This window comes from Etheostoma spectabile, chromosome 11 (assembly GCF_008692095.1).
Source record: "Etheostoma spectabile isolate EspeVRDwgs_2016 chromosome 11, UIUC_Espe_1.0, whole genome shotgun sequence".
Lineage (NCBI taxonomy): Eukaryota > Metazoa > Chordata > Actinopteri > Perciformes > Percidae > Etheostoma > Etheostoma spectabile.
The window spans coordinates 5,440,073-5,462,504 of NC_045743.1; the positions used below are offsets into that span (position 1 = coordinate 5,440,073).

A 22,432-nucleotide genomic window follows, 5' to 3' on the forward strand; every position below is an offset into this window, starting at 1 on the left:
AGATGGAGCCAGCGTCTACTGAACTACAGGGAGGAGGAGCTGGTTGGTCGGTCCGCCCCTTAGCCCGCGGAGCTGCTGTCTGATTAGCGGGGAAGCGGTGCTGTCAACGACAAAGGATCCTGGATCAGCTGTCAACTGTCTATTCTTCCCAACATTCATTGATAACATATCGTTAACGCGAGCACCGGGCTAAAACAACGTTTCCTATGAAGATTGAAGTCAGGGGCACAGCAGCTTCACACCGTTTCCAGGTGAGGCTAACTGAATGTTAGCTACGCGCTAGCTAGCATTAGCAGTTGCGCACATTGTTCCACAAATACACATTTAATAATTATGAGGAAAACAGCTGGCAGCTAACAGTAACCAGCTAATCTGATGCAGCCGCACACAGCAGCATGATTATATGAACACACTAAAAACATCGGCTCAATCATTTATAAACTTGATCATTGTATTTGTATTATTTATTCGCACTATACTGGCTGCTATGACACTTGTTTATCACTGTGACTCAGCTTTTATTACGTTAAAGCTAGCTAATGGGTAGCTGGGCTAGCTAATTTACAGGAAGACAGACTCGTTGAACTTGATATTCAAGCTAGTGGTGTGGCATTTTTAGACCGTACGTCCTTTTCCTGAGCTGGAAGGTGACTTGTACCACCTACAGGATAACTGCACTCCCTCTGTATGTGTGCTGCATGGAACATGACTCCCTCTCTGTATGTTGTTGTCTGCAAGCAACATGAACTCCGTCTCTGTATGTTGTTGTCTGCAGGCAACATGAACTCCCTCTCTGTATGTTGTTGTCTGCAGGCAACATGAACTCCGTCTCTGTATGTTGTTGTCTGCAGGCAACATGAACTCCGTCTCTGTATGTTGTTGTCTGCAGGCAACATGAACTCCCTCCCAGGAAGAGCCGTTCTGTCTCTGTGCAGGCGCACGGCAGCAGCAGCGGGCGAGATGAGGGTCTTCGCCGGTTCCCCGGTGCGCGTCTGCCACTCCGGGGTGGGTCGCAAGGGCAGCGTCAGCACCAAGAAGAGGGGCTACGACATCACCAGAAACCCTCACCTCAACAAGGTGAGCTCACCGATGTGTCCAGTGCATTTTCTTATTCATCACCAGCGGCAAGTCCATATTCCTTTTTATAATTTTAATTTGTTTATTGATCGCCAATGGGGAAATTACAATTTACACTCTGTGTCCACACTTTGTTAGTTATCACACACAGTCCTGAACTACACACACACCACACACACACACACACACACCACACACACACACCACACACACACACACACACACACACACACACACACACACACACACACACACACACACACTCTGACATAATGGAGAGATGTCAGAGTGGGCTGCCAGTCGAATCAGCGCCCTGAGCGGTTGGGGGGGGGGCGGTGCCTTGCTCAAGAGCACCTGGCAGTGCCCAGGAGGTGAAGTGGCATCTCTCCAGCCACCAATCCACACTCCGTACTTTTTTTTATGTCCATACGGGGACTTGAACCAGCAACCCTCCGGTTCCCAACCCAACTCCCTACGGACTGAGCTACTGCTAATAAACTAGTGAATGTGAGGACATTATACTCGTCTATATATTCATAAGAACATATAGCACTGCACGACAGAAGATACAGACATCTTATTTTAGACATTTTAAGATGCAACTAACGATTAGGCTATTTCAGTTATTGATTAATCCGCTGACTTTTTTTAAACAATTAAATAATCAATACACAGTGTTTTGGTATTTAAGAAATAGGTCCCCCTCACAAGTGCTCAAGGGCGGGGGGGGGGGGGGTCTTCAAATGTATCCTTTTGTCTGACCAACATCCCAAAAATAGCCGAAGATATTGAGTTTATATTATAATAGATCAAGAAAACCGGAACATATTTACATACATATATATTAGTCTATGTACGTACATAGTACATTGTTGGTGTTTTAGCTTAAACAATATTACTCCTAGTTACTGAATCATTGTTCATCTTGTCCTCACGTTTATTATAATTGATGTGTGAGGTGTCATCACAACTTATTTATATTTATTATTATTTTTCTTATATTAGGTAGTTTTCTGGAGTATAACACTGATTGTTGATTTTGTAGGCAGAGAATCTGTAGTTTTGTAGTAGTACACCACGTACAGAGGTATTGAGGACTGGAGTGCTGCATGCCTGATGATAGTGCGCCGTGGAAAATCACTAAGAAAAAAAACATCAAGTAATGCATTCTCGAACAAATATAACAATCAAGATTCTTTTTTTTTTACACATTAATGTGAAAATTTGCCTGTGCTGACTCTGTGTTTACGTGACTGTCTATAGATAGCGTTATGTCCTGCATACCATGTTATGATTGTTGAACATTATACAGTATACACAGAACATACCATGTAAATGTTACAGCACAGCAGTGCCACAGGAATGCCATAGCTCCTGTCTAAGTGAGACCATTGCGGTTAAACGCTCACATCTGGAGCTACAGAATGAACGGTACCTCTGTAGATTCCTCTGTGTCTGTCTCTGTCTGCTTAATCTCTGTCTTAAAAAAAACATACAACATAAAAATATCACAGACATAATGGGACTTGAGTTCACTTTTTAAGATGATCCTGACCTATTTTATAATTTGAATCCCCCATAAAATGATTAATTCAGAGTGTGACAATAGCACTGCATAAACACAGAAGAATGTGAATGCTTTTGCAGCCACAGTTGGGAGTTACTATCTTTGGATAGAAAAAGCCCTTTCCAAAGATGCTGCAGTTGCAGAACTGTTCTAAAACAAACATCCAGCAAGTCACTCACCAATGTTTTTGCTGCATTTCTTTCCACCCAAACTTGGTTCTGACAGGAAACACTTTCTTTCTGCCTTGCTGGAGGACAGTGTGACTAATCGAGTCTATTGCTTTGATTTGGGTGGTGGCAGGTCGGTCACAGTTCCTTCCCCAGTTCCTAATGCTCAATCAGCAGTTACACGCCTGAATCAACGGTCAATTCAGCAGAAACAATCAGCAAGTCTTTTAATAAAAAAGTAAATTGTAGTTCATGTCAGCAGTGTGCTTAAACATTTTACACATTTGCACACATTTTGTCACCATCAGGCAGTCGTTGGTGTGATGTTGGTTGACACTGAGCAGCTCCAGTGGATATATTGAGTGTAATTATTGAGGAAGGCCAGATTACTGACCCTATTCATTGACCTATTTTTATCTGCAAATCTACCAAACTGACTCCAGTGACCTTTTGAAATGCAAAACTTCTAAATCATCTCATAACCATATATGTGTAACTATTAAATTTGGTACTATCATGTTGTACAAAGTAATCCATGATAAGGTTTGAATTGGAGTTTGGATTTGGATTACTAAGGTTAAGCAGTTTATACCTACATTTAGTTTCACTCTCTCCTTCTGTTGACAGATAGCATATAGGCTAGCCTTAATTGCTACTGGTTAGAAGTGTCACCTTAATGGGTTTACTTTACCTCGCTCTGTTAATCTGTGACCTTCTCATTGGCCATGTTCACAGTTACTCAGATATATTTGTTATTAGCATTTTACACTGACACTGCCTTTCCTTGTCTAATGTTAATCTGGTTTGGTATTTAAAGGGGTGATAGAATGGTTGTATAGAGTATATCCGCTGTTCTTTGAGGTCTCCTGATAGGGTATGTACATTTGTTGGGCTAAAAATGTTTTTTAGCTGTTCTTTTTGGCCCTCACGACCACCCTGCTAAATGACCTGGCTTGAAACGAGAGCTTTTCTGCCTTATATGGTCTGCTCATGAATATTTAAATAAGCTGCGCGCTGATTGGTTGGTGTGCAACGAGCTTTGCTGCGGCACACAAACATGACTAAAACATCCAAGTGGCGATAGCATGGTTACCGTATCTGTTTGAGCCTGAATCAGAGGAAGGATGACATCGAGGAGCAACCTGCCAGTAAATTGGAAATGACTTCTTCAGACTGGTAAGTTTTGTCATTTAGCATTACTTGCTTTTTTCAACATTAGAGGTTTGTTGTCACACTAGTGTAATACTCCCCACTCAGTGTTGTAGCCTAAGAATACTTTGTATTAGCCTTGTTTTTAGTATTGTAAGCACATAACTTATTAATTTGCACATGGACAAATATTTTACAACTTGTCCCTCGCAATTTCAGTCAAGATGTCCAGTTGGCAGAAAGTTAGTGGCCAGCTCATAGAGCTGCTCTCAACGAAAGTCTCTTAGTCCACATTGTAACATTTGTTACCGTATACTCTCCTGCTGATAGTGATTGATTATGATTGTGATTATGATTACGTACATTCTTTACCACCCAGAAGTAATGTTATCTTACAACAGACGTCCATTTAGCTGGACAGGAGCCTTTTTCTGTTCAGTTTGTTGCTACTCGTAATGCTATCTTGGAACTACTATCATGCAGATTAGATCATCTGACTATGAGATATTACCTTCTTAACATGTAGTAATCTAATGTAGTATCTTACCTTGGCAGGTGTTCTTGTGGAAACTGGCACACATGCCCCAGGAGAGAGAAATATGTTGCCAATAAATACCTCAGTTAAATAAAACTAGAGATACATTAACTCAAGCTACTTTATGCTTTCTGCTCATTCAACATTATGAAATAACAACAGCTCATTATGTTTGTTTTACAGGTCAGAAGAATAAGAATGACCTAGATTCCTGAGGAGATAACCTGTATGGCTCACCATCCTGGCCTTCATCCGTGCCTCAATATATATTCTTTGCAAAATGCAATGAATATTTACAGAGTTGACCATGGCCAGTTGAGAATCAATGGATGGAAAGGTGAAGCCAATTGATACCACTGTTAGCAGTTTCAAGTATCTAAATAAAATGTTTATAACAATACGCATTGATTATTGATTCAGCATTATTACAAAACACAGTATTATCAAGACAACAAAATTACTTTATTTTGTTTCAAAACAATCATCATTACTCTTAAATCTAAAAATGTGATTGTCCACTAACACCCTGTTCTCTTTGTAGGCATGCAGACACAGGGCTTATAGACTTTTGTGAGCTGGTGCTGGGTTTTCTTGGTAGAAGTGTCCGTGCCGTGACCCCTCTTGTGTCGTGCAGCGTGGAGGGAGTTTCTGGATGTTTCAGGGCAGTATGTCGGGTTGGGTGCCTGTCGAGCTGAGCACACAGGTCCTGGGCACAGACTGCTTCCAGATAAGGAAGGGGGTCGTGGATGATCTCCTCAAACACCAGTCGCATCAGGTCTAAGACATAGCCTGTTGTGTGTGAAAGTCATTTTAGCACCTATATCATTGCACATTCAGATTTGTTGTTTGCAGTGTGTGAAAAGTTATTTGAGTGCCGTAAATGCAATTTAGTATTTTTGTTTGTTAAAAAAATATTTAAACTTACAAACTTTTGTCTCTGTCTTCACTTCTTTGACGGTGTACCTCCCCTGTGGCCTTGGGAACAGACGTCTGTACATTAGTTTCCCCTTGGCTGTCTTCCGTTGTGGCTCAAGATACAATCAAACAAAAACATAAATATTGTAACATAACTGTATTACCTTTTAACACACCAAGCAAAATACTCCAGTTGACTCATAGCAAAAGCAGTTGCTAAACCTCTAAGCTGTGCCAAAGCAGGACTCTAACCAGTGTTGTTACAAGTGTCTTACAGTGGGGCAGCTTAAATCTGAAATGATTTACATTTATATGGCCGGCCATTAGGCTTGATGTCTCTAGACCATGTTTGTGTCTCACTCCTTCACTGAACAAAACCCGTTTTTTTTCAGACAAATTGTCCCCCCTTCACATTTGCCTTTTCTAAAGACTTGTTTTGTTGAATGACAAAGTTCATAGGGCGTGTACATACCTGCAAAAGGCATCGTCAACACACATCTAGCATTCAGTCCCTACCTGTTGTATACAAACACTTCCTGCCTATTGTCCAAATTATTTTCACCAGCCCCCCCCCACAAAAAGGGAAAAGCAATTGATTGAGATCAGACCAATCATGATAATCCAGATGAATATTTTTATTCCTACTTTAAATAATTCACTAATGGTTTGGTAATGGCTCACCATTTGATAAAAGTCCTCACTCATCATGATAACATTAGATAACACTGCTCTGCTAAATGCTACCCAGTCACAATGCTACACAAACACTATAACGTCTGTTTGTAAGAATAATTAAAAGGTTACCTTGTATGATTGTGCGGTCTTGATGTCTTATGAGACAGTTTTGGTGCCCCCCAAATCCCACATGGGAGAATCTGTTTGGCAAGCTGAAACTTTCGCGTCTTTGCCCCTTGTGACATAGCGGCCCTGAAAAAAAAAATTTGCAAATCAAATCCCGGGCGTTGTTGCGAATTCCACTTGGGGGGGCCCAAAAAGTGGGGACTAAAGAGCTAAGGAAACACTCAAAGTTTGGGTTTATGTCCCCCAAAAAGGGATTTTTAATAAAAACAGGGGCAATGCTTTCCGGACAATCATACTGCCGGGTCTCAAGGGAAACCCCAATGACTATTCAGAGGTTTTCACAAAAAGGCCCTAAAAAACCGGGGGGTTCCCTTTTTTTAAATAGGGGTTTTCTCTTAAGGAGCCCTAGGGGTAAAAAAGCATCCCCAGGGGGTCATATCGTCTTAAAAACTGTATTTCTTTTGGGCTGGGGGGGTGCGATTTTCCTGTTTCCCAATCTTGGCCGTTTTGGGTGTGTGGTTTGTTGCGGGTGTTTTCCTGGGGTTTTCCTTTTGGGTTTCCCTTCCATTGTGAAAAAACACGTGGCTTTTGGGTCTTACTGCACCCGGTTCATTTGAAAATGAATGTTCTGCCAAAAGGGTTCCCCCCCAGGGTTTCCAAGCAACAGTACATTTTTTTTCCCCCTCATTAATGTTGATATGATTTCCCTTTTTCTTTAAATTTATCTAATTTCATTCATTTTCCCTAAATATAAAAAATCCCTAGAAACAATTTCTCAAAAAAAAAAAAAAAAAAAATTCCCAAAAATCCCTGAGTAAATTTTCCCAAAAATTCCCCCCTTTTTTTGAAACCTACTTGGTGCAAATCCTACGTAAACAAGGAACTGTGGGGAAAAAACCTTTTAGAATTTTTTAGTCCCAAAAAACATGAAACCCCTTTTTTTAATTTGGGAAAAAAAAACTTTTATCAAAAATAATATGGTAGAAAAGATACCCCCTCTTCACACCTCCAAAAGGTTTGGGAACTCTAACTCTCAATTTTTCCCTTTTGGACCCCTGGCCCCCCCGGGTTTTATTCAAAAAGGGGTTGGGTCCCTTGGCCACAGGGGTTTGTGAAATGGGGGGGGTGTGTGTTATTCGCCCTAAAATTATACAAGTAATTACCCCCCCATCCCCTTCCCGCCTTCTGATATCATTTTATCTCCTACTGTAAAAACAAACACACACGCGCAAAACCCCTATGAACTGTAAAAATTAAAAACCAGGGCAGTTCTCAATTGGAAGGTGGGGGAGGGTTTTGACCCCTTTTCAAAAACCCCCAGTGGGGATGAAACTCTATCAACAAGCCCAAACAACCTTGTATTTTTTTTACCCTAGACAAAACCCCCAGGGGACAGGGGATGAAAAATTTTTCAATCTGGAAACCTTCGGGCCCTTTTAATTTTTTTTACAATCAACAATCCCTAACAAAAATTTCGGCTTTTTACATATTTGTAGAGCGGGTTAACAAAGAAACCCGAGCTTTTTTTATTTATAAAACAAAAGTATTGAAAAACCCCCTTATGAAAAAAAACCCCTATATCCTTATACAAAAAACTTAAACAACCAACAGTTTTCATTTATGCTGAAATAAGGCTTTTACCTTTTGACTTAAATGAAAAGGGTAAATCCCCCCTATTTTTTAAGCCATAAAACCTTTTAAAAATTTTTAAACTTTTTCCTTTTTGGGGCCCTAAGTTTTCGAAACACCCCCTTCATGGAAATCCTTTTCCCAGTGAACACAATGAAAGACAAGGGCCCCCGCATTAATCATGGAGCACCCCGGAATAACCCTGGGTTTTAAAACCCCCCCTTTTTTTTTTAAAACTCACTCTGGTGACTTTTTTTTAAATCTTGGGAAAATCAAGGTACACTTTAAATCACAGTATTTTGAAAACGGGTTTTTTTCCCAAAATCATCTTTTAAAAATCTTTGAAAATGGGGGGGTTTAATTAACCCTCGGTTTTAACCTAGTTGTCCCCGATTTTTGCTTAAAAATTTAAAAAGGAAAATTTAAAATTAAAAGGATTAAAAATTTCACAAGACCCAAAAATTTGAAATTTTCCCCCCCAATTCAATTGTATTTTTTTGATTTCCCCTTCTTTTGTGAATTGAAAAAAGAAATTTCCCAAAGTATTGTTTTTTCCCAGCATCGGGGGGTTGTTTTCAAATGTGAGTCTGTAAGCCCCCAAATCCCTTTAAACGTTTGCGTCTGATAGCAGAACCAGGCCGGTCTCTCACCCCCCCCTTCCCCCTTTATCCCCCAGGGCTGATCTTTGGGCCCCGTATCTCTTCTTTTGTTTATGGTGTCCGGCCCCCATGTTGACCCCTGGAGGGGCCCTCTCACCTCAGCATTCAGCAAGGCCCCCGACAGAGCTTGGGCCTCCCTCCTTGCCCCGGGGTCCACCCCGACACTTACAATTATTATCAAACATTTACCCTGGTCTTTTTTTCCCAAGCCCCTTTTGGGGCCCAAAAATTTGGGAAACCAAAACCCTGACCATTGTGGCCCCTCTATTTTGTGCGGGGGGTTCTGGGGGTGCTGTGGGTTTTTGTTGGTTTTTGGTCCCTTGTCCTGACCTGCGCGGAGGGCGAATGGCCCTGGTTCTGACCCAACGAGGCCCGTGTGGCAAAAAACGAACCCAAAAACTTTATTTTTCTTTTTATAAATTTCTCATTCAGTGTAGGGCTCATAAAAATCAAAAAAATTTTTTTCCCCTTTGGGCTTTTTAAACCCTCTATAAAATCCCCAAACATTCTAAAAAAAACCTATTTTGGAATTTTTATTCCTCCAGTTTCCCTTTAATTAAATGGGTTTTTGTTTCTGCAAAAATTTAAAAAAAAATCTTAGAGAGCCCTTAAACCCTTTAATGCTAGGACACTGAAATTTGCTACTGATTCTCCTTCTGATTTTATTTCTCCTACACTTCCCCTTATTCCTAATTTGAAATCTTTTTAGCCATTAACATTTGTCTTGCATTTTTGATCTTAAAAGAAACCCAAAAAAAAAAATTTCAAAAAGAAAGAATCACCCAAATAAATTTTTTCCACCAACCCCAATTTTTAAAAACAGTTTTTTTCCAGTAAAAACTCAAAATAAAAAAAAATAAACCCAAAAAAATTAAGCTTCACTAAAAGCTCTTTTAAACCCCCAAAATCAAATCCCCAAAGGAAGGAATTCATATCAGTTTGGGTTTTTTTGGGTTTTTTAATCTTATCTAAACCAAAAACTTGAGACTTGAAACAAAAAGAATGTTTTTTTTAAATTTTCTTTTTTAAAAGTTGCAAAAAAAATTTTTGTATAATAAGGGGGAAATGTGTTATTTGGGACCTTAGTTTAGTAACAGTAAACCCCCCTTTAATCACCTGGGGTTTTTCAATCTATCCAATTTGTTCCCTGTATAAAAAACATATCTCTATCCTGAAAATTTTGCACCTTATTTTTTAAAGCTTTTTAAATTAGGCCCTTAAATTTAAAAAAACGTTTTCCATTTGGGCCGGGTATTTTAATTAGTAAAAAATTTATTTTTCACTTTTCCCCGTTTAAACCCCCCAATTTCCCCAAACTGTAAATCTTTGTATTTCTTTTAAAACCCAAATTTCCCCAAAAATTTTTTCCCCCCGCATGAAAAAGGGGACACAAAGTACGGGAAAGGGTAACAAAATAAGAAGCCCATATTTTTTTTTTAAAACCCCGGGAAATGATAAAAGCCTTTTTTCATTAATCAACAAAGGGAATTGAATAAAATTACCACTTTCATGTGAATATTTTTAGTTTAAATGCATGGATCACCCCCTTGGGATTGACATTTTTATATTTTTTTTTTTTTTTTTTTTTTAAACCAAATTTCCCTCTTTAAATCCAATTATTTTTTTAAAAGGGTTACATTTTTCCCCTTTTTTTCCCTAGTTGGATTTTTCTCACCTTTCCCCAAATTACCACTAAGATCAACAGGACATATTACATAATTTTGATCCATTCCAATTGCAAAAATAAAAAAAATAAAGAAAGGAAAAAGCCCTAAGAAAATCCCAAAAAAAACATTAAAAAAATTACCAATTTTAAAAGGGAGTTTTAAAGTTTTAAATTTCCCTCCCCCAATAGTCCCTTCATAAAATGGACAAAATTTTTCTTTTCTTATTTTTTTACTTTTTCCTTGTGATATCAAAAATTTTTCACTTTTCCCTTTTTTCAATCTACCAGTCTCGGGCCCCTTCCCGTTATAAAACCCCAAATTTTTCCTTCTTTCCCCATTTTACAACACCCTTCTTTTTGTCTCTTTCTGTATTTTTTTTTTGGGGCTAGCCTCTAGCCTGGCGGCATTTTTTTTTCTAAATGCAAAATCCTGTTTTTTTATTTTCCCTTCGTCTTCCCTTTGCGCAGCGTCTTTGAGGGAAGAGGCTGGGGGTTTGAAGCACGGGAAACCTTTTTCCCCTTTTTTTTCCCTAAAACCATTTAACTGGGTTGGGTTTATCTTTGCTCACGGGCACTCCCCCTTTATGTATTTTTTCCCTGGGGGTTTTAAAGCCATTTTTTCCCAACCGGGACTATTGGGCGTTTTAAATGTGTGGGTTTCTACAAAAATCTTCATTCAAACCCCCAACCCGGCCCCCGTAAAAAAGCCTCCCAAGACCCTGGGCCCTTGCCCGGGTTTTTTGGCCTAAAAGGGAAAAGGTTTTTTTTCTGCCACTGTCGCACTTTTGCTTGTTGGGGGAAAAAAACTGGAACTTTTGGGGCCCCTTGGGGAACCCTGGGTGTGGTCTGCCCCGGTTTTAATCGGGAAAGGGGGTTTTGAGTTAAATTTTGTTGTGATTTAAAACCTATAAAAAAATTGAATTAAAATTTGAAGGAATTTCGGGAAGTAAAGGGCCCCTTTTCGTCCCGTTTTTTTATAAAACCCCTGTTTCCTTCCCTTTGTGCCCCTGTGCCCCTTTGGGGGTTTGTGGTTCCCTGTATGGCATTAAAAGACGGGGGAAACCCGCTGTTTCTACTACTTTTTCTTTATTTTTTTTTCCCAAATTTTGGGGACAAATTTTGAGTTTCAGTTTTGGCATTGCCCTTTAAAATTTCAGTTATATCCCCGTAATTGATTCTTTTGCCCCTTATAAATTCCCCAACCCAGCATGCAAAATTTATCCCCTTATTTCTCCCCTGGCCCCTTTTTTTTGGTTTGGTGCCTCTGTCCAGACTGGGGACTGTCTGGACTTCAAAGCAGGCTTAAGAAATTTGGGGGCATTTTAATCAAATTGGGGTTTTTCCGCAAAAGGGGGGGGGTTGGGGAAGGGCTGCTGGGGAAAAAAGGGGCAAGGTGGGGGGCCAAGGGGGGCCCCCAAAATTTACCTTTGACCGGAACCTTTTGTGAAGTAACTCCTTTTTTGGGGGCCCGTCCCGGGGGTTGGCCCATTCCTCTTGTGGCCCTTAACCCCCTGACCCAGCCTCCACCTTATGGCCCTCCCCTTCCCCTTTTGAGGGGTGTTTGGTTTTTTTCTCCCCCGGGGTAGAGAGGGCTGAAAAAAAAGGGGTTTTATTTTCATTCATGTAGGCAGACATTTCTATTTTTTTTTACACACCTAAGGCATATGACCCCCTTTTTGGGGTTTGGACCTGGCTTTGGGTTCCCGGGTAAAGTTTCTTGTGGGGGATTTTCGTTCTCCTTTTTGCAGTATAAAGGCCAGAGGCCAAGGGGAAAAAGGGCCCTTTCCACCCACACCATCCTCCCCTTTTAAAATGGGCCCCCCTTTGGGCCCTACTCAGCCTTTCCAAATGTTTGGGGTTAGCTTTTTTCCACTAGCCCCTTGGGAAAGGGCGGGTAAACCCCCCCGAATATGGGGGGCCCCAAGGCACCCCTCAACCTCTCAACAACGGGTTTTTAAAAAGGGTGCCATTTTTAAACCTGTTCGTCTTGGCTCCCATACGTGGAAATAATTCATTTTTTTAAAACCTTTTTACTACAGTTTTTCCCAAATTTAAGTCAGGGGGATGTTTTATACCCCCCAGAAAATCGGGCCCCCATTCCCAAAATCTATCGTTTTTGGGAAAAACCGGCCCTTTTTTGGAAAGGGGGGAAAGGGGGAGCCCTTTCGGCGGGGTTTAGGGAAACCTGAGGACCCAAAAACCCGGGGGCCCTGCTGGAAGGGTGCAACCCGTGGACCCAAAAAACCCAATCTGGTGCAGGGGAACGGGTGGGGGGGTTGTCAGGTCATGAGTCTAAACAGGGCTTGGGGGTGGGGAGGGCGGCATTTTAAATTTTAGGATGGGGGCCCCCCTGGGATTTATCCCCCAAAATTTGGCACACTAACCCTCCTGAGTATTAACTGGGCAGGGGGGGAACATGGAAGGGGGTGGAAAAACCCGTGTTGTTGGAAAGGACTGTGAGGGGTTTCCGAAAAAGGACTGGACAAAGGGTTTTCCCCCAAGTGACCCCTAAAATTTGGATTGAGTCCTTTTGGAGAGGGGGAAAAAAACCCCGATTTACACATAAAAAGGGGGGGCCAGTTCAGCCAACATTTTAAAACTGTTCCATTGATTGCAGAGGGATGAGGGGCCGGGACTCAAGGGGAAGTGGGTGGTGCCGTTGTTGTCAGAGAGTAAATTTGGGGGGGGGTTTATACCCCTGTTTGGGGGGTCCCTGTGCCAGGGGTTTGGTTTTGCAACGTGGGCCCGGGGGCGGCTGGGGCGGTTGTTGAGGGGGCGGGGGGGCTGCCGTGCCCCAAAATTTTGGCTTCTTGGGGGGGCGGGTTTTGTCTGGCAGCCTGGCATAAGGGGTTGTTCCCCGGGGTTTTAGCAGTAATATGTGGTTTTTTTCCTTGTGCAGGTCCCCCCCCCCCCCGCCCCTTTGGGGGGGCCCCGGTCCTTCCTCCTCTTCCCCATTTTTGGCCCGGGTGTTTGCCCCTGTGAGATTGTAAATTTTGGGGGCCAGGGCGGTTGTGGTTTTTAGGGGGCCCCGGGAATTGTGGTGGGGGCCCCCTCTCTTTTCCCGAGCATAGCGGGTTTGGGGTACCTGGGGCCATTTGGGGGTTTTTGGGAAGGGGGAATGGTTGTTTTCTTTGTTGGGTTTTTGAGGGTTTTCTCCCCAAATTTTATGGAGGAGGGGGGGTGGTTGGTTTAAGTTGTCAAATTTTGGGGATAATCATTTATTTTCTGTTTTTCCTGGGTGGGGATCTTTTGCTGTTTTTTTTTGGGGACAGTTATTTTTTTCCCTGGGGGGCCCCTAGGCGGGGGGCCAGGGGGTGACCTCCTCCCCTTTTCGGGAGCCGGTTTTGGGGGTTTGTAAGCGGAATCTCCTCCTTTTTCCCTTTTTTTTCAGCTCGCTTTTTCTAGTTTTTAAAAATTTATTTTTTTAAATCAGTTTTTTGTAGAATTGTTGAAAAGTTTGGGACTCCTTTTTACAGGAAAACCAGCTTCTCCCATGCGTTATTAAACTTTTTCCCCTTTTTTTTACCCTTACCATTTCCCGGTTTCCGCTTTTTTTCCCCCAAAATGTTTTCCTTTTTCTCCCCTTTTTTTCCCCCCACTGCCCCTTTTAAACAAACAGCCCCTCCCTCCAAACCCCTTTTTGAGGGCTGTCTCCCCCCTTTTTTTCCCTTTCACGGCCCAAATTCCCCTGCACCCCCCCCCCTTTTTTTTCTTTTTTCCCCCCTTTTTTTTTTTTCCCCCCCAATTTTTTTATTTTTAATAACCCCCCAAAAAAATTCAAAAAGTTTTTTTTATTTTAATTTTAACCTAAGTCTTCAACAGCAGCACCACAGACGGGGCCAGAGGGTTGGTCAATTTCAACCTTCAATCGGGGTTAATCATTCCCTTTTTTAAAATTTTAAAAATTTCATCCTGACAAAAAAAATACAAACATTCCCTTTTTTAACCGTTTGGGGACTACCCTTTTTGATGAAAACCCCCCCAACGAAAACTGGTCGCTGTGCTGCGGTCTTCCCTCATCAAATATAGGACTTGCAGCGAAACAACTACCCACAAGTTTAACGAAAAAAACCCACAGAAAGGCCCCCCAAAAATTGGGGAAACGTTAATTTTCCCAGATTCTTTAAAACTCTTTCTCTACAAAACCCCTGGAACTTCCCCCGAGGTGGTTTGTAAAGAGGTTTTATTACTCCCCTTACATTTACTTGAGTAAGGTTTTTTTTAAAAAATTGTACTTTTTGGGGTAGTTTTAAATCACATACTTTTACTTTTAATTTAGTAGTTAGGTGAAAAAAAAAAACTGTCCCCTTTTTTTGGGTTTCATACCGTATGTTTTACAAAATGCGTATCCATCCCAAAATTTTGGGGTGCCCGGGGCTTAAGTGCTATTTTGTAAAAATATTTATTTTATTTATTGGATTAAAAATATAATTTGCCTAAAGATAATTATTTTTTTCTTTTTCGGTTGGGTTTTATGCTTTTGTTAAAAAATAAATCAGACTTAACATTTTTTCACTACTTTAGAGTTTTTCGTCAAAACTTTTTTTTTCTTTTCACTCAAGATTTTTTGGATGACTATTTACTTTAACCTTTACCCATTTCTCTGAAAATAACGGACTTTTTATTGAAATCAATTTTTTTGGGTACTCTACCCCCCTGGAACGCCTTTTGGGCCGGTTTTTCCCCCTAAGACAACCTGAAAAACTGGGGCGCGCAAAAATTTCCCCCCACATAAAAACTGCGGGGTTTTTCGTATTACTCACAAACCCCGGGGTCCAAAAAATTTTATGGAATCGGTTTATTCTCCGCTGAAATCAGTTTATGGGGGCCGGGTCCAAAAAAGGGGAACGCGGGTTTTACGCGCCGAACCCCCCCTCGGCCTTAGGTTTAATCACTCCCCCGGCAAGTTTTTTTGGGGGGAAACCCTCGGTAAAAGTAACCCCAATGGAATTCCCTTTTGAACAATGGCCCCTACGCTTTAAAGGGTTTTCCCAAATTTGTTTTTTAACTATTAACCCTTGGGGTTTTTTCTTCCCCCAACCATGAATTTTTTGACTTTTTCAATGTTGGGGCCTTAAATTTTAAAAGGTTTTTTCCTAAATTAAAAAACTTTAAAAAAGGGTCAAAATTTTACCCCAGGGCAACAGGGGGGTTTTAACCGTCTACTAACAGGTTTTTGCCTCAAACACAGCGTGGGGTTTCCCTACAATTATGGGGTAAAATTTTTTCAAATCAGGGATCCTTCAAAAAACGTCTCCCCCACCCCGTTTCTTACTCTCACTTTCTTTTTCAACAAGGGAAAAAAGGGAAAGCAAATTTTCTCTATGTCCACAAAAACCTTTAAAAATTTTTTGTCTTTATTTTTTTTTACAAAAATGACTACCCGGAGTCCCGATCACTTTAAATTTGGTTTTTTACTTTATAAATATGCTGAATTTGAATTTTAAACGGTTTTAGCTTTCCCTTTTTTTTTCAGAGAGCTCTCATGGACCATTCCCCCCTTTGGGTTTTCACACAATGCCTCCCTTTTTTTTGCTCGTTCCGAAACGTTTGGGCTGTCCCTGGAACTGGGGCCCGGAGGGTTTAAAAAATTTTATCCTGATTCCGTGGGAAATTTCCCAAATTTAAAACCCCTACTCGAAAAACCCCTTCCCCTTACCAAATTTTTGCCCAATTCCCTTGGGGGGCCAAACGTGGGACTCAAGTAGCTAAGGAATCAAATCTAGCTTTGATTATGTTTCCCAAAAAAGTTTTTATTAATAAAACAGAGCAATGCCCTGGACTCAATTTCGTGCACGGGTCCCCAATGGAAAGCCCAGCTCAGAGGTTTTACAAAAAGGCCCCGAAACAAGGCGTCCCTTGCCTTATATACGGGTTCTCTTAAGGAGCCCATTGGTCAAAAGCATCACAAGGCGGGTCATATCGTCTTAACAACTGTATTTCTATTGGCTGGGTGGGTGCGACTTCCTGTTTACAATCTTCGGCCATGTGTGGGTGTGTGCGTGTGTGCGGGTTGTTTCCTGTGGGATTCCTTTGTTTGCCTCCATTGTGAGTGAACACGTGGCTTTCTGGTCTTACTGCATCCGTTTCACTTGTAAATGTATGTTCTGCCAACAGGGTATCGCCCCCACCTGGATGCCAAGCAACAGTACATTTTCTCCCTCATTCAATGTCTGATATGAGTTCTGTTCATTAACTTATGCATAAGTTCATTCACAGTGTCTAAATATGAAACAATACCTGAGTACAATTTCTCACAATAATTCACAATACCTGAGTTAATTTCCCACACAGTCTATATACACACTGTTTTCACGAGATTGACTAGATACATATGAAATGATAACGTTTCCAGTTCTGTTGTCGAAGCAAACGGGATACAGAGCTAGCTAGCTAGCTGAGTAACGTTACAGCTTAGCGCTAGCTAGCAACCAAACGATCATGATTCTACTCAGCTGCAGTTAGCTTTCTTGCTGAAATACAATAAAAATGAACCTGACAAAGTGGACAAACATGCATGGTGAACTATAGATGGAGCTACATGACAACACGGGGTATTTATTCAATGGAACAGTTAGGAAAATGAACGTTAGCCCCTTTGCCATTACAGTTATCACACACATCAGCCTATGCTAGCTACAGGATACCTAGCATTGCCAATGTTACTGTTAATGACGAAATCCTACTTACAGCTTGTGGTTGGGATGACCAGACAGTCGGAACAGCAACAGCAGCTTAGCAATCCGCTTAAATTGTCCAAAGTTTGAAAACTGTCTTGGTGAAAACGTTCCCTGGGATCTCCTTATAAACAGCAGCCGAGCCCGTCAAGTGGTTGCTTCCTTGGGAAGCTATGAGAAGTGGTCACCGTTCCTTGTACAGCCTGGAACTCTGCATTTACGACCCTGGTTCTTGTCATTATCCTGGGAAATATTCCAAACTTTCTTCTTAGTAAATCCCGTCAGAGTACAAAGCAGCGTTCTCAGTCGGACATCTAACTGAGCTAACGCTAGCTCCATTGGAGCTGGTCTCAGGTCAGTGGCCTGTGTGTAGATGTTGGGGCTGGACCGTTCTCCTTATACGGTAATGGGCGTGACAAAGCTAATGGTTCTGAGATCCTGACGTCATCTTTTGGCTTTGTTGAGATTCGCCCGTTTTCAGCGGCAGATTCAAAATGTGGGATTTTCAGAGGAAAGGCATGTCAATGGGATTTAAAGCTTCTGTTGTATGTCCTATTTACCACCAAACTGTCGGTATTCACATATGACAGGGTAAAATCGGTTTTTGCATTCTATCACCCCTTTAAGGCATCGACGTGTCAAATTATCTCTTTTTTAATGACTTTAGCAGCAGACCTTTTGTTTTGCAGACTGTTGCTTGCAGCTAAATAGTACAGTAGTGCTCAGCTGTTTAGCATGTATCATCAAATTACTCCTCAATGGAAAGCGTGCAGCTTGAGGAACAATTGTAGATGTAATGATTTGTAATCTACTATTAGCAACCGCGTATCTAATCCCCTATCAAATTTCACACTCTAGCATGAATAAAATACAGGCAGAAATGTGCGTTGAGAAAAAATCTGACTTACAATAAACAAACACACTGATTGTTTCCTCTGCTGTGCAAGAATCAAGAGGAAATGGAGAGAGCCATACAGCAGAGACGAGTAAGGAGAAGTGGAGTTTACAGGGGAGTGAGTTCAGGCTCCCACGCTATTGGACAGAATAAATAGATTAAACCTCACGCTCCCCTCCAATCACTCTTTGGGAAGTCTGTCAACAGCGAGACAGAGGAGCAGCAGCACTAACCCTACCCAGAAGGCAGAGGGGTACAATGCTTACCAGACTAAAAGATTGGTCTTGTGTTGTTCACTGCTCCAAGTAAACAAAACAATTGTAAGGAATTTTCAACATTGCCCTGTTATCATATAAATAAGGCTGCTAAATGCAGAATTTAGAGAAAACCTAAAAAAAACACAGTGTTTGGACGTGGCAGTTATGAGTCATAACCAACCTCATACTGTGATGACTAACACATGAGTCACTATGGTCTGGGTTGTCTGATTTCTTATTTGGTTTGTGAACTTCACCCAGTGCAAACTCTTTCAGGGATCACAATGTTGTATAACCGCTCCTACTCCACCCTGCAGGGAATGGCATTCACCCTGGAGGAGCGCTTACAACTGGGCATCCACGGCCTGCTGCCCCCCTGCTTCCTCTCCCAGGATGTGCAAGTGCTGCGTGTCATGAAGAGCTATGAAACACGCACCAATCCTCTAGACAAGTGAGCGCAGAGACTCAGACATTTACAATAAAGCATGCTGAAGTGCTGTTCAAGAATACAGCAGCAGATGTGGAATGAACCGACGGGGCTGCCCTTACTTGTTTGGTTGAATGTTTTACAGCATGTCACATCCGTTGCTGGTGCACCATCAGATGCTGTCCTTGTTATTCATTGTATGATTAAAAGAAGTGAAAGACTTGTAAAGCAGCATGCAGTGGCCTAGTAGTCAAGAACGCAAGACAAATAACTGTAGCATCTCTGGTTTGGTTCTATCCTGGGACATTTGCTTCATGTCATCCCCCCCCCCCACCTCTCTCTCTCTCTCTCTCTCTCTCTCTCTCTTTCACTGTACCTAATGCAGAAATACTTGTAGCAGTTTTCCAATTAACTTTAATCAGAAAGGATCTTGCAGATTTCTTAAAACAAAAATGGAGATGTCAGGTTTTGATGACTCTCTTTCTGTCTCAGGTACATCCTGCTGATGACGCTGCAGGACAGAAACGAGAAGTTGTTCTACCGTTTGCTGACTTCTGACATCGAGGAGTTCATGCCCATTGTGTACACTCCCACTGTCGGCCTGGCGTGCCAACAGTATGGACTCACCTTCAGGAGACCACGGTGAGATACATCACATCTACACTGTAGCTGCACAGCAACACTATTTGTTTTAGGTTTTTTTTAACATTTGGTTTAACATTCTCTATGAAGGATCACTTTGCATGTTTTGAAACAACAATTGTGTATACCTGACATTCTTAACCACGATCTCCCAGGAGAGTTTGGTTTCCGTTCATTGTACTTAAAGTAGACTTATAACTGGTTTGAGTTAGTGAATCAGTCACAAAGAACTCAGAGTTTGGGTTTAATCTGAATTGCATTGTTATTGTCATACCAAAAAGAACAGAATGAATCATTGTGTCAGTGTTTACTCTTGTTTACATCATGTCTCAGCTGCACACTATGGACTAATTCAAACCAAAGGTGGGTACATTGTGAACAGTGCTGTAAGGGATACAGGGAACAACAAAATAATGAAAGCAATAATAAATCCATAGATAGTTTGTCACTGCATGGTCTTTAATAATTTCCAATTAGCTTTAAATTAGTTTACATCCTTTTTTTACTTTGGTTTTAATGTCCTATTCCTTTTTTATTAAGGATTTGACATAATCTGTTTAATAGACTTCCTTTCTCAGGCAAGTTTCAAGTATCTGATGTTTGATTTTCATTTCTGACTTTAGTGATTGAAAACCAACAGCGTGCAGGAAAGGATCTAAAAACGTGCATCATCAAATCAATACTGCTGCCTTCAAATTTAAACCTACTTGTTTACAGAGGACTTTTCATCACCATCCATGATAAAGGCCACATTGCCACCATGCTCAACTCCTGGCCTGAAGAAGACATAAAGGTACACACACACCACACACACACACACACACACACACACCACACACACACACACACACACACACACACACACACACACACACACACACACACCACACACACACAACCGCTAATAGTGCCTGAGAAATTAACAATCTTACCAAACAAATGACTAATATGTGTTCTTGTGTAGGCCATTGTGGTGACAGACGGGGAGCGTATCCTCGGCCTGGGTGACCTGGGAGGCTACGGAATGGGTATTCCTGTCGGGAAGCTGGCGCTCTACACAGCCTGTGGAGGTGTTCGGCCGCAGCAGTGTCTTCCTGTGCTGCTGGACGTTGGCACTAACAACCAGGTGTGTTTTGCGGAGCTGAAGGACGGCTGAAGTGAGGTTTTTATATATGCCTCTCATCAGTCGTTATAGTGTCCATTTTAGACACGTTTCATGACAGAAACGGGATGTCAAGTTGTCTCTTATTGACTGACTGATTGATTTTTGATCCAGACGCTGCTCGATGACCCCCTGTACATTGGACTGAAGCACAAGCGAATCAGAGGAAAGGAGTATGACGAGCTGGTTGACGAGTTCATGCAGGCAGTGACAGACAAGTGAGTGGAAGCTCAAATGACTGAAATGTGCGAGCGACTCCTCACGTCTGACCCTGTCACTCTGTCGTCCTGTAGGTACGGGATGAACTGTCTGATACAGTTTGAGGATTTTGCAAACATCAATGCTTTTCGCATCCTCAACAAATACAGGAATCGCTACTGCACCTTCAACGACGACATCCAAGGTACTCAAATACTGTTACGCCCCAGTCTAGGGGTGCCTAGGACGCAACATGAACAAGAAGAATGGCCCCATCTTCCCCGTCCCCCAAGCAGCCACAAAACTTCTTGTGTTGTCACAATGTATTTTACCTCCCTAAACTAAGGAAAACCGGAGAAAAACTAAACACATCTGGAGGTCCACCCTTCCAATTGGAAACTGAAAAGTACTAATCTAACAACAACTTAACAAAGACATCGTGTGGCTGGTTGGGGGGGGGAGGAGAGGAGAATGAGGAATGCCACAATACTCAAAGCCTCCCTTTTTAATTACAATATTATACAATATTAACCTTTTTCACATCAAAATAACACTGAATACCATCTAAACAATCCACATGACCTTATTTTGCTTCCTCACAATGTTCCCAGCTAGAAATACCATATTCTCAGAAGCAAGAGGCAAAAACAGGGTTTGAAATTTAAGCGCAATCTCAGAGGCACACCTATAAAATAATCAGTTCAGAACTATTTCCTGTTTCCAACCAGAGCGATAAATGACTCCTACTTAGAAACAAGCAACCCTTAACCGTGGAATAACATCCTCAATAGCACCGACAACAAATACTGTTAATTCTTTTATGATTTTTCTTTTTTAAAGGAGCTTGAATCTTATGTAACTGTAACTTTTTAGTAGAATTTGGTTAATGCCTAAATGCTGCTAGAAGAGACCGAGACAGAGAAATTAATTTCAGAACTGGAGAACATCAGCAAGATCACCTCATTCCTGGCTTTGTCAATGTTTGTTGCACTTTCTATGCATGTCGCAATGTAGTAAAAACACTGCGGATGTTGAGTGGTTCACTCACTTTTTAAGATTTCAGTTCCCCACAGACATTTTTAGATTTCTAAAAAATAAATGCTGATGTATAGGCTAATGAATATTTGCATGAAATGTTCACTGACACAAACTCTCCTAAGATCATGTGTGTGTTAAGTAGGAGCTAGGCGTTAGGAGCTCTACGTTCTCTCTGCCTGAGTTGTCTGGTAACTACACCTGCTCTTAATGCTGCTGTCAGGATGACATTATAGACATAAAACATAAAACAATACGGTACTACTAACTGCTGCTGCAACTGACAGTAAACAATATACACATCATATATATCTATAAAAATAAAGTGCTATACAAAAACAGTCTATTTACATTATATAGATATAACATGAAAATGCTCAAATATCTGAATGCGAAAAATACTATGAGGCCGTTATTGTTACTCTACTTGTTCTGACTTGTTTTAATCAACATGTGAGAAAATTAGCATTTTAGGTTTCTAAATTGACTTCATGGTCCTGACACACAGTTTCTGCACGTCATTCAGCGTGTCTCATTTTTCAGATGACATTTTTTTTCTTTTCAGGCACGGCCTCAGTAGCTGTTGCCGGGATCTTAGCTGCTCTGAAGATTACCAAGAACGGACTCTTAGACCACACCTTTGTTTTCCAGGGGGCGGGTGAGGTAAGAAGATCTCGCTAACAAGGATTTTATTCGGTTTTGAAACAAAAATAACTGTCTGTAATCCCTAAGAGATGAGACTCTGATGACTCATTTGAAATTAGCCAAGGTTATTAGAAAATGATCCCCTGTTTTTATTGTCAGGCTGCTCTTGGTATTGCTCATCTTCTCATGATGGCCATGGCCAAACAGGGATTAAGTAGAGAAGAAGCTGCCAAGAAGATCTGGTTGGTTGATTCCAAAGGTCTCATCGTAAAGGTATAGTGTGCGTCTGTCAACTCACTCGGCCTTCCCAGATATCCCCTGTGTGTGTA

At 41.4% G+C, this 22,432-nt stretch overlaps 1 protein-coding gene across 1 annotated transcript in view; it reads left to right on the top strand.

The window, feature by feature from the left end:
* me3 (malic enzyme 3, NADP(+)-dependent, mitochondrial) overlaps window positions 1-22,432 on the top strand; it is a 26,769-nt gene continuing 4,337 nt past the window's right edge. The window contains exons 1-10 of the mRNA XM_032529195.1: window positions 1-251; window positions 890-1,077; window positions 18,312-18,445; window positions 18,914-19,063; window positions 19,781-19,856; window positions 20,028-20,189; window positions 20,340-20,443; window positions 20,519-20,628; window positions 22,024-22,121; window positions 22,263-22,376. Coding sequence (XP_032385086.1) covers window positions 895-1,077; window positions 18,312-18,445; window positions 18,914-19,063; window positions 19,781-19,856; window positions 20,028-20,189; window positions 20,340-20,443; window positions 20,519-20,628; window positions 22,024-22,121; window positions 22,263-22,376 — 1,131 coding nt within the window. The 5' untranslated portion in view covers window positions 1-251; window positions 890-894. The remainder of the gene's footprint in view (window positions 252-889; window positions 1,078-18,311; window positions 18,446-18,913; window positions 19,064-19,780; window positions 19,857-20,027; window positions 20,190-20,339; window positions 20,444-20,518; window positions 20,629-22,023; window positions 22,122-22,262; window positions 22,377-22,432) is intronic.